This window comes from Eleutherodactylus coqui, chromosome 4 (assembly GCF_035609145.1).
Source record: "Eleutherodactylus coqui strain aEleCoq1 chromosome 4, aEleCoq1.hap1, whole genome shotgun sequence".
In the NCBI taxonomy this organism is placed as follows: Eukaryota; Metazoa; Chordata; class Amphibia; order Anura; family Eleutherodactylidae; genus Eleutherodactylus; species Eleutherodactylus coqui.
The window spans coordinates 297,696,926-297,711,223 of NC_089840.1; the positions used below are offsets into that span (position 1 = coordinate 297,696,926).

The 14,298-nt window shown below is 47.5% G+C and overlaps 1 protein-coding gene across 1 annotated transcript in view; it reads right to left on the reverse strand.

The window, feature by feature from the left end:
- NRAP (nebulin related anchoring protein) overlaps positions 1-14,298 on the reverse strand; it is a 121,746-nt gene that overhangs the window by 28,546 nt on the left and 78,902 nt on the right. The window contains exons 28-29 of the mRNA XM_066601467.1: positions 12,708-12,815; positions 6,188-6,301 (exon numbers count right to left, since the gene is read on the reverse strand). Coding sequence (XP_066457564.1) covers positions 6,188-6,301; positions 12,708-12,815 — 222 coding nt within the window. The remainder of the gene's footprint in view (positions 1-6,187; positions 6,302-12,707; positions 12,816-14,298) is intronic.

The window sequence follows — 14,298 nt, forward strand, 5'->3', positions numbered from 1 at the left end:
ATAGAATAAGCAGGTAGCATAGAGTTGAGCAAAGTGAGCAAGGACAAAGGTCATAGAGCTTGTGATTTGGTTACTGAACAATGGGAAAGGACCAGGAAAAGTTGCAGAAAGAAATGTTAGGTCATGGACAGATAAGATAGGCTGTAGAAAGTTTTCAGAAGATGAGCAGGAAGCCTAGCAGAAAGAAAGGTGTTTTTAGATTGCTAGGAGAAGGTATAACGTAGTCAAGAGATTGAAGAGGGGAAAGCATGTAGGGGGGTATGTGTATTGCTAATGAACAATGTAATGTCTTTGTGTTGACTGCAGCCCCTCCCTGTAATGGCGGCTGGCTTGCAATGTTTACAATCCAACATAGTGTGACTCTGCAGAAAATGTAGTGAGGCCTGCCCCCACCCTGAAGTTACTTCCCCCCCCCATGTGCTCACTTTCAGGGTGTGTGATGTTACTTCCGGTCCCTCCCCATCCGGGACAGGACCTGGCCCCGCCCCTTCCTCCTCCAGCGGCCATCTTGCCTCACCTGGACGAGCTGCTACTCAGCAGCCATTTTGCCTCACTTGGGAGATTTGTAGCCCCGCCCCTTTCTGCCTCTGGCGGCCATTTTGCTGCATTTGGGAGGCCTATATTCCCCAATGCCACTGTATCCAGTGCTAACATCATGATTGTCTGAAGTAAGGTTTTGTTTGACCAGACTTTGTTACACTCCAAGATGTGGCCACTTTGGATGTGTGATAAGTTCAGGGAAACAAACCTTTGTGGAGATGCAGCTTGGGACATAGTAGATGACTAAGCTGGTTTATAGTGCATGGAAGATTGGAGTTGATGCATGGGGGGCAGAGACCAGGAATACATGACAGGGGACGCTCTCTCATGTTCCCAGGGGCTCTGTTTTCCACTGCCCGCTTCTCCAATGGATGCTCAGACAGATGATGTTATGGAAGGCTCCTACAGATGGAATAATTTCCCTATAGTCACCCAGCAAACTTTTTCATGCAATTTGGTGAAGTAATTTTACTTTTTATGTGAAGAAAGAGGGACTGAATTGCCTAGAGTAGGATGTTAATTCATCCGTATTCTTTAGTTTTTCTTTAAGCCTTTTGTATATTCTAGTGTCAGTCTACACTGAAGCTATAATTATATTCCGACAGGAGAGTAAAAGCTAAGCGCTAGCCATACCCTGAAATACTATTACACTGGGTGACGTAAAATTTGAATTGTGTGGCGCCCCCTTGTGTTAAAAAATGCTAACTGCGACCTGAAAGGAAAAACATTTTTTTGTAAGGAGATTTTCGCTCAGACTTCGCTGCATACAATGTCACCTTGACCTACAAAGTGCTTGTTTTTGTGCCTCTTGATTTACTAGTTTGAACGCAATGACTCTTTTTCCATTGAGTATTCCTGTTCAAAAGGGGGGAGGCAGAGGTGATAAGGGTCATAGATGATCTAGGTGTTGTAGATCAGCTATTGGGTTTAAAATAAATAAATAAATAAATGGAATAAGATAAGATTCTGAGCCATGTGAAATAGAACATCAGCACGATTATTTAGTACTAATACAGTAAGAAACTGCAGATATGCAAACAGTTATCAGAACCCCTGTTGATAATGCATATGTTGAGCTTTTTGCAGATGGTACCAGGGTGAGGACTGATGACTCCACATCGGATATGCAGTGGTCACACAACAAGATGTCCTAGAAGCAGAAGCTCTGCCTCCGCATGTCACAGTACAATAAGCGGAATTGAAGGCCCTCACTGAGGCGAGTAGAGTGGCGAGAGGTAAGATGGCAACCCTTTACACTGACTCCTGGTATGCATTTGGCATAGCTCATGATTACGGCCCAATATGGAAGGCCAGACAGTTTTTTTACCTTAGCAGGACAACCAATTGAGTATGGTGCAGCGGTGCAGAGTCGCATGGAGGCCCTCCTTCTACCTGACAAAGTTGAGAGTTCGCACCGATTCCTACACTGGAGAGGCGAGAGACGACACCCTCGCTGACAGCATAGCAAAGGCAGCGGTCCTCAAGCCGTGGAAGAAAGAAGAAAGATACTGACAGCATGAGTCAGTGGCAAAAAACTTTGGACATTGACAAAAATTTGGACTTTGATATGCTAAAGACTTTTACAGTTACCAGCCAGCAAGGAAGAAAAGAATAAATGGACTAATATGGGAGCAGCAGAAACAGGACAGCGTGTGGTGAACGGTCAACAGCACTTGCCCACCACAGTTCCTGTATCCCATGATGGCCCAGCTGATGGACGGAAAGACCCACCTAGTAAAGCAGTAATGACGACGACGCTTGAAAGAGGTTGGGCGACTTCTGGGTTCTCTGTAGCTGCTGCATCATTTGTCCGGTTTAGCATGATCTATGCCATAGGTGAGACAGGGCAGAAGTAAATTTGCCACATCACACTTGCCGGGACCACTCTACCCATTTCAGGGATTGCAAATTGACTACGTTCAGCTCCCACTTGTTGGGAAGTATGACTACGTGCTTGTTGTTGTTGATGTCTTTGCAGGTTGGAGGCCGACCCTGTTACCAAGGTAAACAAGTAGGTAACCGCAAAGAAGCTCATGAACGAGGTAAACTGTGAATATGGGGTACCAGAGGTGATTCAGAGTCAGACAGAGGTATAAACTTCGCAGGTGAATGTAACATGTCATGTCTGCTCTGGGCGTATCCCAGGCCTTTTACATACTCTACCATCTTTAGAGTAGTGGAAAGGTGGAGAGACGTAGTGGCACGCTAAAAAGTAAGATACTTAAAAATGACGCCACTTTGGAAAGGCTGTCATCCAATAGCCTTATACAGTGTTAGATATGAACCCAGGGGGGATTATACATTATCTCCCTACGAGATTGTTTGGGCTAGCCCCAAGGCTAGGTCGTTACTATCCTCAGTGGTTACAATTGCAATCTGATGTGTTGACTAAGTATGTGATTTCCGTTGTTAAAGAGCTAACCAAAGCCTATGCACAGGTGTTCTCTTCCAGACTCAGAGGCAGACACTGGGACACATATCTTGCAGCCTGGGGATTGGGTGTGCGTCAAGAAGTTCCTCAGGAAGCACCCTCCTGAGCCCCGATTTGATGGCCCCTACCAGGTGCTTCTGACTACTGCCACAGCTGTGAAACTAGCCGAAAGACTTACATGGATCCGTGCTTCATACTGTAAGAAAGCTTCAGATCCGGGAGACCAGTCTTAGTTGTGCCGAGGACGTTACTCTGGTTAGGGCTAGTGAGAGAGGAGGGTGGCAACTGGAATCCTTAGTCGGAAGAATATGGGGGTATGGTTACCTTCTAGTATAACTCGTCCAATGCTCAAGTAGCCGCATATTCCTTCGACTATTGTACTGTGGTCCCGTGTCTAGGCGCAAGATCCCACCGCAGGCCAGATTTAGCTCAGTCCAGCTGGTTATATGACTTATATACCCGGGGAATACAATATGTTTGCGCCACTGATAACGTCTGGGGAGAAGACTGCCGTTATTGGGGATTAGTGGGATGGAACGCAGGAACAGACTAGTCCTATAAACCGCGAAGTGCCTTAAATAAGAAAGATAAGAGCGGGAAATCCCTAATTAGTCGTATAACCCTCCTTGAAAATAATAAGGACAGCAGGTATTGGAAGGCTGAACTTAGTATGTTGCTTGGTTTTAATGCGGTTTTTACATTAACCATGGGAGATCCAAGCCCGGGGGACGGGGAGACTTATAGTCTGGGGACATACCGGTACGGGAGGACAGATCCCTTAGGGAAGGTTAAAATAAGGGATATGGTAGATGCAGCCGAATGGAAGCCTTCACTTAGTCCCGTGCCCATAATTAACCCCCTCCGCCGTAAGATAAAGACCTTGACGAACATGATGATCATAGCCGACCCTACCTTTTGAGGACACCTTGACAGTAGCGACTGGCTACTCTGACCAGAATCTCTGGTTGGAGTTGATGAGGTACAATGCTAACAGGAGCACCAAGTCTAACTGTTGCGTGTGCGGTAGTGCCCGACCACACTCGGGGATGGTCCCCCCCAAATCTCCCTGTCGATGCTGAAGAGTGGTTTATTAGTCTCTTCACGAACATTTCCGCTAATTACACGGTCCGTGAGAGATGGAAGAAGGAATACTCTATAACTAAAGTGTTTTGCACCGGAGAGAGTATTACTGACTACCCTGGAAACTACACCCGCCAGGCAATTAGGCAGGGTAGAGGGAGATTTTTGGGGAACTCACCAATATTTCCCTTGTTTAAAAAAGGATGAAGAGCCAGTTCCGATAATGCCAACCACATACGCTACCAAAGAAAAGGAGAAATGTACTAGTACTGCGCCTGCCCCGATCTCCTAAGATGGATTGTCAGTGGAATTCCCATTTGCCAAGGGATAGTGCAGAAGACCTTCGGTTCCGGCGAGGGCACACCCTGTGGGGTGTTAACTTGTACAGATAGAGGGTATGGATGCCCGGAAATGAGCCCAGGGAATCCATGGCCTCCCTCTGAGGTGAGGTAGGGATCCCCCCCTCCTAGGAGTAGGGACTTACGGGCAGTGGGAAAACCCTGACGCAAGGGTGAGGCGACTTGGACGTGTTCACCATTAGGACTATCTCCAGGAGGGACATTGGTGTGGGTGAAGATTAGGGAGTCCCACGCCGTGCGTACCTGTGCACGCTACTAGTATTGTAACATTATGCTAGAGCGAGAAGAGAGACCCCTGGTGGTAGTTTTGATCTACATGTATAAATTGACGTCATAGGATAGCCAAGGGGGGTACCTGACGACAAGTTTTAAAAATTAGAGATCAAGTTAAAACTAGATTCGAGTCCATTTTCCTGATCATTAGGGTAAATAAATGTTGACTGGATTAATTATGTTTATTATAATTAGCAGTGGTTTATAAATTATACTAGAGACGCCTTATAGGGACTAGTCGACCAATAGGACCTACCTCGACTATGACTTTTTTAAAAATAGAGTGACCTTAGATATGACTTTAGCTAAAAAGGGGAGTGTCCGTAAAGATGATAGGGGAGACTTGTTGTACCTACATCCTAGACGACACGTGACCCGCGGGTAAAGACGCACTTGCCATTAAGAAGCTGACCGCACTAGCTAAAAAGAGCTAACTTTTGGGACCAGCACTCGCCATGGATGAGCGGGTGGTAAAGGATCCTGGCACAGACGGGCGTCGCTGTTGTATGTGAACTGATGGTTACCTTTTCTGTTCTAGTCTGCTGTGTTATCCCCTGTGTCAGAGAGACCTGTGAAACTGATGCTGGAAAAGCCGCTCCCACCATGAGTTTGCTGGATGCATCCCCAGAAGGAGTGGACAAGTCCTACACCCCCTTGAAGACTCTAAATCGAACCTTCAACGCGCTCCAGTTATAGGCTCATGCGCAGAGAACTGTGAAAATTAGATAGAGAGTTAGAGGATAGACATTTTAAGGGGGGATTGTGATAGACATGATGATTGGTTGGTGTAAAATGTCTATCGATTTGCACTAGACGTATTATGTGTGTTTTGTGACTTCAGCCTAATGTGGAACTCTGCTGCATAAGGAAAGAGTTAAATCACAGTGTTATGTTATTGCTTGAGTGTTTTCCCAGTCCTCCCATCCTCCACACACAGAATCTTCTTGAACAAAGGGATATCTACTTTCACTTTCAGATTTGGACACATGTTAAAGACAAAGGCTTCTACTTGAGAGAGGTGGGGAGAAGGGGAGGCGGGGGGGGGTTCTATATGATCCGACAAATGAGAATCCTATATGTTACTGATGTAACCTGTTGCACGCCCATTGTGTGTCTGTACAATAAAAGGCCCTGTCTGGCTGTTTCTGGGCAGAGAGCCATTTTGAGCATGAGACTGATACCTCGTGTTTGACTTGGTCAGTGTGCGCATACTGCTTCTACACAATACTCAATTTGGAAGCGACAAAATACCCCAAAAGCCTGCTGGAGAAAATTATAATCCAGTTCAAGAGGCCGAGTCTCTCAGGAGTAGAACAGGTCAGAGGTCACCGATTTGTGGGAAACTGCAGCTAATAATTGTGGGACAATGTCAGAAAAAGGTTCCTCAGCGCAAAACTGTGAAGACTTTGAATATCAACCATCTAATGATAACATAATATCATCATCAAGAGATTCTGTGAATCTGGAGAATTTATGTGCACAAGGGACCCCGATGACATCATACCTCACTGGACAGCGACGAGGCGTGAACTGAATGCAGCAGGTTCAGGTCGTCCTCCAGTCTCCGCAAACCAATCATCTTCCCTTTGGATTTTTCAAATTCCTCTTTATATTTATGCTGCAGGGAGAAAGACGGGCGGAGGCAGGTCAGTATAACGCTATGGGTCATTATAATGCTGCAGGCAGGTCAGTATAACACTACGGGTCATTATAATGCTGCAGGCAGGTCAGTATAACGCTGCGGGTCATTATAATGCTGCAGGCAGGTCAGTATAACGCTACGGGTCATTATAATGCTGCAGGCAGGTCAGTATAACGCTACGGGTCATTATAATACTGCAGGCAGGTCAGTATAACGCTGCGGGTCATTATAATACTGCAGGCAGGTCAGTATAACGCTACGGGTCATTATAATGCTGCAGGCAGGTCAGTATAGCGCTACGGGTCATTATAATGCTGCAGGCAGGTCAGTATAACGCTATGGGTCATTATAATGCGGCAGGCAGGTCAGTATAACGCTATGGGTCATTATAATGCGGCAGGCAGGTCAGTATAACGCTACGGGTCATTATAATACTGCAGGCAGGTCAGTATAACGCTACGGGTCATTATAATACTGCAGGCAGGTCAGTATAACGCTACGGGTCATTATAATGCTGCAGGCAGGTCAGTATAACGCTACGGGTCATTATAATGCTGCAGGCAGGTCAGTATAACGCTACACGTCATTATAATGCTGCAGGCAGGTCAGTGTAACGCTACGGGTCATTATAACACTGCAGACAGGTCAGTATAACGCTACGGGTCATTATAATGCTGCAGGCAGGTCACTATAATGCTACGGGTCATTATAATGCTGCAGGCAGGTCAGTATAACGCTACGGGTCATTATAATGCTGCAGGCAGGTCACTATAACGCTACGGGTCATTATAATGCTGCAGGCAGGTCAGTATAACGCTACGGGTCATTATAATACTGCAGGCAGGTCAGTATAACGCTACGGGTCATTATAATGCTGCAGGCAGGTCAGTATAATGCTACGGGTCATTATAATGCTGCAGGCAGGTCAATATCACTCTATAGGTCATTATAATGCTGCAGGCAGGTCAGTATAACGCTATGGGTCATTATAATGCTGCAGGCAGGTCAGTATAACACTACGGGTCATTATAATGCTGCAGGCAGGTCAGTATAACGCTGCGGGTCATTATAATGCTGCAGGCAGGTCAGTATAACGCTACGGGTCATTATAATGCTGCAGGCAGGTCAGTATAACGCTACGGGTCATTATAATACTGCAGGCAGGTCAGTATAACGCTGCGGGTCATTATAATACTGCAGGCAGGTCAGTATAACGCTACGGGTCATTATAATGCTGCAGGCAGGTCAGTATAGCGCTACGGGTCATTATAATGCTGCAGGCAGGTCAGTATAACGCTATGGGTCATTATAATGCGGCAGGCAGGTCAGTATAACGCTATGGGTCATTATAATGCGGCAGGCAGGTCAGTATAACGCTACGGGTCATTATAATACTGCAGGCAGGTCAGTATAACGCTACGGGTCATTATAATACTGCAGGCAGGTCAGTATAACGCTACGGGTCATTATAATGCTGCAGGCAGGTCAGTATAACGCTACGGGTCATTATAATGCTGCAGGCAGGTCAGTATAACGCTACACGTCATTATAATGCTGCAGGCAGGTCAGTGTAACGCTACGGGTCATTATAACACTGCAGACAGGTCAGTATAACGCTACGGGTCATTATAATGCTGCAGGCAGGTCACTATAATGCTACGGGTCATTATAATGCTGCAGGCAGGTCAGTATAACGCTACGGGTCATTATAATGCTGCAGGCAGGTCACTATAACGCTACGGGTCATTATAATGCTGCAGGCAGGTCAGTATAACGCTACGGGTCATTATAATACTGCAGGCAGGTCAGTATAACGCTACGGGTCATTATAATGCTGCAGGCAGGTCAGTATAATGCTACGGGTCATTATAATGCTGCAGGCAGGTCAATATCACTCTATAGGTCATTATAATGCTGCAGGCAGGTCAGTATAACGCTACGGGTCATTATAATGCTGCAGGCAGGTCAGTATAGCGCTACGGGTCATTATAATGCTGCAGGCAGGTCAGTATAACGCTATGGGTCATTATAATGCGGCAGGCAGGTCAGTATAACGCTATGGGTCATTATAATGCGGCAGGCAGGTCAGTATAACGCTACGGGTCATTATAATACTGCAGGCAGGTCAGTATAACGCTACGGGTCATTATAATACTGCAGGCAGGTCAGTATAACGCTACGGGTCATTATAATGCTGCAGGCAGGTCAGTATAACGCTACGGGTCATTATAATGCTGCAGGCAGGTCAGTATAACGCTACACGTCATTATAATGCTGCAGGCAGGTCAGTGTAACGCTACGGGTCATTATAACACTGCAGACAGGTCAGTATAACGCTACGGGTCATTATAATGCTGCAGGCAGGTCACTATAATGCTACGGGTCATTATAATGCTGCAGGCAGGTCAGTATAACGCTACGGGTCATTATAATGCTGCAGGCAGGTCACTATAACGCTACGGGTCATTATAATGCTGCAGGCAGGTCAGTATAACGCTACGGGTCATTATAATACTGCAGGCAGGTCAGTATAACGCTACGGGTCATTATAATGCTGCAGGCAGGTCAGTATAATGCTACGGGTCATTATAATGCTGCAGGCAGGTCAATATCACTCTATAGGTCATTATAATGCTGCAGGCAGGTCAGTATAACGCTACGGGTCATTATAATGCTGCAGGCAGGTCATTATAATGCTGCAGGCAGGTCAGTATAACGCTGCGGGTCATTATAACGCTGCAGGCAGATCAGTATAATGCTGCGGGTCATTATAACGCTGCAGGCAGATCAGTATAATGCTACGGGTCATTATAACGCTGCAGGCAGATCAGTGTAACGTTACGGGTCATTATAACGCTGCAGGCAGATCAGTATAACACTACGGGTCTTTATAATGCAGCAGGCAGGTCAGAATAACGCCACGGGTAATTATAACGCTACGTGTCATTATAATGCGGCAGGCAGGTCAGTATAACGCTACAGGTCATTATAACGCTGCAGGCAGGTCAGTATCACTCTATAGGTCATTATAATGCTGTAGGCATGTCAGTATAACGCTGTGGGTCATTATAACACTGCAGGCAGATCAGTATAATGCTACGGGTCATTATAACGCTGCAGGCAGATCAGTGTAACGTTACGGGTCATTATAACGCTGCAGGCAGATCAGTATAACGCTACGGGTCATTATAATGCGGCAGGCAGGTCAGTATAACGCCACGGGTAATTATAACCCTACGGGTCATTATAATGCGGCAGGCAGGTCAGTATAACGCCACGGGTAATTATAACGCTACGGGTCATTATAATACGGCAGGCAGGTCAGTATAACGCCACGGGGAATTATAACGCTACAGGTCATTATAATGCGGCAGGCAGGTCAGTATAACGCCACGGGGAATTATAACGCTACAGGTCATTATAATGCGGCAGGCAGGTCAGTATAACGCCACGGGTAATTATAACGCTACAGGTCATTATAATGCGGCAGGCAGGTCAGTATAACGCTACTGGTCATTATAACACTGCAGGCAGGTCAGTATAACGCTACAGGTCATTATAATGCGGCAGGCAGGTCAGTATAACGCCACGGGTAATTATAACGCTACGGGTCATTATAATGCGGCAGGCAGGTCAGTATAACGCTACAGGTCATTATAACGCTGCAGGCAGGTCAGTATAACGCTATGGGTCATTATAATGCTGCAGGCAGGTTACTATAACTACATACATAGTAACATAGTATGTTAGGCTGAATTAAGAGACAATGCTCATCCAGTTCAGCCTGTTTCAACACCCTCCCACCCCTACCCCCCTTCCTTCTTGGTCCAGAGAAAGGCAAAAAAACCCCAATAAGGCAGAAGCCAATTTAGCCCAATTGGGGGCAAAAATTCCTTTCTGACTCTATAATGGCAGTCAGACTAATCCCTGGATCACCCTCTGATAGTTCCCACCTGACTCCAAGACCCGGATCACCAACCCCGCTGATCACCTAATGTCTATGTACTGTAATATCCTTCCGCTCTAGAAAGGCATCTAGTCCCTCTTAAACTCCTCTATGGATCCTGCCATTCCCACGTCCTCAGGCAGAGAGTTCCACAGTCTAACTGCTCTTACAGTAAAGAACCCCCTTGTGTTGGTGATGAAACCTGCTTTCTTCTAGACGTAGCAGATGCCCTCTTGTTACCGTCACAGTCCTGGGTATAAACAGATCCTGGCAGAGATCCTTGTATCGTCCCCTCATGGATTTATACATAGGTATTTGATCCCCCTTTAGCTGTCTTTTTTCCGGGGTGAATAATCCCAGTTTTGGTGCCTCTCTGGGTATTCCAGTCCCTTCATTCCATGTATTAGTTTAGTCCCCCTTCTTTGGACCCTCCAGCACTGTAACATCTTTCCTGAGCACCGGTGTCCAGAACTGTACACAGTATTCCATGTGAGGCCTGACAAGTGCCTTATATAGTGGGAGGACAATGTTCTCGTCCCTCGCCCCTATACCTCTTTTAATGCACCCCAAGACTTTATTAGCTTTTGCAGCAGCTGCCTGGCATTGATTACTCCAGTTAAGTCTACAGTCCACTAGTACCCCCAGGTCTTTTGCCTAGCAGTACCCCATTTAGTGTATATTGCTCTTTCAGTGTCTCCTTTGCTGGCTCTACCTCCCCCCCCCTCTTCCCCTTGCTGTTGGAGTCCCCCAGGGCTCGGTCCTCGGCTCTCTCCTCTTCCCCTTGCTGTTGGGGTCCCCCAGGGCTCAGTCCTCAGCCCTCCTCCTTTTCTCTATCTACACAGCCCCTATTGGACAGACCATCAGGAGATTTGGCCTCCAATACCCTCTGTATGCTGATGACACCCAGCTATACACCTCTGCCCGTGACATCTCTGCACCTTTCCTCCAAAACATCACTAACTGTCTGTCCGCTGTCTCTAACACCATGTCCTCTCTCTACCTAAAACTAAACCTCTCTAAAACCGACCTGCTGGTGTTTGCACCCTCCACTAACCGCCCTCATCCCGACATCTCCATCTCAGTGTGTGGCGCCACCATAACTCCCAGCATGCCCGCTGCCTTGGGGTCATATTTGACTCTGATCTCTCTTTTACCCCCTACATCCAATCTCTGGCCCGAACATGTCAGCTGCACCTCAAGAACATCGCAAGAATCCGCTCTTTTCTCACCGTGGACACGCTAAAAACGCTCACTGTTGCCCTCATCCACTCCCGGCTCGATTATTACAACTCGTTGCTGATCGGCCTCCCCTGCACCAGACTCTACCCTCTCCAGTCCATCCTGAATGCGGCAGCCAGGCTCATCTTCCTCTCCAGCCGCTACCCGGACGCCTCTGCCCTGTGCCGGTCACTGCACTGGCTGCCCGTTACATACAGAATTCAATTTAAACTCATTACCTTCATCCACAAAGCCCTCCACAGTGCAGCGCCCCCTATATTGTATCCCTCATCCATAAAGCCCTCCACAGTGCAGCGCCCCCCTATATTCTATCCCTCATCCATAAAGCCCTCCACAGTGCAGCGCCCCCCTATATTGTATCCCTCATCCACAAAGCCCTCCACAGTGCAGTGCCCCCCTATATCGCCTCCCTCATCTCAATCCATCACCCAGCCCGGGCTCTCCGCTCTGCTAACAAAACCAGACTGAGCGCCCCTTTAATTCGAACTTCTCATTCCCGCCTCCAAGAATTCTCCAGAGCAGCACCGATCCTCTGGAACGCACTACCAAAGGCTACCCGGGCAATCCAGGACTCAGAACTTCAGGCGTGCTCTAAAAACGCACCTCTTCAGGGAGGCATACCGCATTCCCTAAACAAACCCCTCTGTACTCCGCCTGATAACATGTTCCCTGACCTACTGACTGCAATCCCTGCTAGCCATCATAAACCGCTCCTACAGTCATACTGTTTCTGCCGTCACACGGCTAAATGTCTGACCATTGTCTGTGTATAGCATCCCTCAGTCTCCACCTCGCCATACCGCGCACACCGCCAGCCCCACATACCAGGCACATCTCCACCCCGCCATACCGTGCACATCTCCACCCTGCCATACCGTGCACATCTCCACCCCACCATACCGTGCCCATCTCCACCCCGCCATACCGTGCACATCTCCAGCCCTTTACCTTCTGTATCCCCCCATTACTTGTAGTATGTAAGCTCGTTGGAGCAGGACCCTCACCCCTATTGTTTCCATCAGCTGATTACTATGTAACCGCGGTTCTGTAATGTTTGTGTTTCTGTATCCCCTGTCTATGTAAGCGCTGCGGAATATGTTGGCGCTATACAAATAAAGTTTATTATTATATTGCTGACATCCGCTACAGGTCATTATAACGCTACTAATATCACTGACTGATTGCTGAATGACTCACATCGCTGATAATTTCCCCTGATGACTTTGCAGCCTGGAACGGGATGGCATCCAGCTTCAGCATGTATCCACCATCGCGCAGACGGGTCCAGGACTCCTTGTATCGCGACTGAGGAAGGGAAATAGATACATTTATACATGGGGGTCCATATGTACAGTATATTTGGGGTCCACATGTGCATTATATAGGGGGTCTCTATGTGCGCTTTACAAGCATTAAACTGAATTCCCTTCTGGCACAATCTGTTGGGGGCGCTGCTGTCAGTCCAAAGAGAGAAACCCTCACAGAACTGTTTGTGGGGATCAAAAATATCCGATACAGAATGCCTGTGAGGATTACTGACTCCACCTACTCCTAGAGAAAGCCTGTGAGGATTGCTGACTCCACCTACTCTTACATAACGCCTGTGAGGATTACTGACTCCACCTACTCTTACAGAAAGCCTGTGGGGATTACTAACTCCGCCTACAATTACAGAAAGCCTGTGAGGATCACTGACTCCGCCTACTTTTACATAACGCCTGTGAGGATTACTGACTCCGCCTACTCCTAGAGAAAGCCTGTGAGGATTACTGACTCCGCCTACTCCCAGAGAAAGCCTGCGAGGATTACTGACTCCGCCTACTCTTACAGAACGCCTGTGAGGATTATTGACTCCGCCTACTCCTAGAGAAAGCCTGTGAGGATTACTGACTCCGCCTACTCTTACAGAAAGCCTGTGGGGATTACTAACTCCGCCTACAATTACAGAAAGCCTGTGAGGATCACTGACTCCGCCTACTTTTACATAACGCCTGTGAGGATTACTGACTCCGCCTACTCCTAGAGAAAGCCTGTGAGGATTACTGACTCCGCCTACTCCCAGAGAAAGCCTGCGAGGATTACTGACTCCGCCTACTCTTACAGAACGCCTGTGAGGATTATTGACTCCGCCTACTCCTAGAGAAAGCCTGTGAGGATTACTGACCCCGCCCACTCTTACAGAATGTGAGGATTACTGACTCTGCCTACTCTTAGAGAAAGCCTTGATTACTGACTCTGCCTACTCTTACCGAAAGCCTGTGAGGATTACTGACTCCGCCTTCTCTTACAGAAAGCCAATGAAGATTACTAACTCCGCCTACTTCTAGAGAAAGCCTGTGAGGATTATTGACCCCGCCTACTCTTAGAGAAAGCCTTGATTACTGACTCTGCCTACTCTTACCGAAAGCCTGTGAGGATTACTGACTCCGCATACTCTCACAGAATGGCTGGGAGGATTACTGACTCCGCCTACTCCTAGAGAATGCCTATGAGGATCACTGACTCTGCCTACTCTTAGAGACCGCCTGTGAGGATCACTCCGCCTACTCTTAGAGACCGCCTGTGAGGATCACTGACTCCGCCTACACTTAGAGACCGCCTGTGAGGATCACTGACTCCACCTACTCTTAGAGACCGCCTGTGAGGATCACTGACTCCGCCTACTCCTGGAAAATGCCTATGAGTCCTGCTTCCGCTGCCCACATACAATGATTGACAGTTGTTCTTGCATGAGCTGCACACATGTCGAGCTGTCAGTCACATGCAGCTAGCTGGCATACATGGTGCC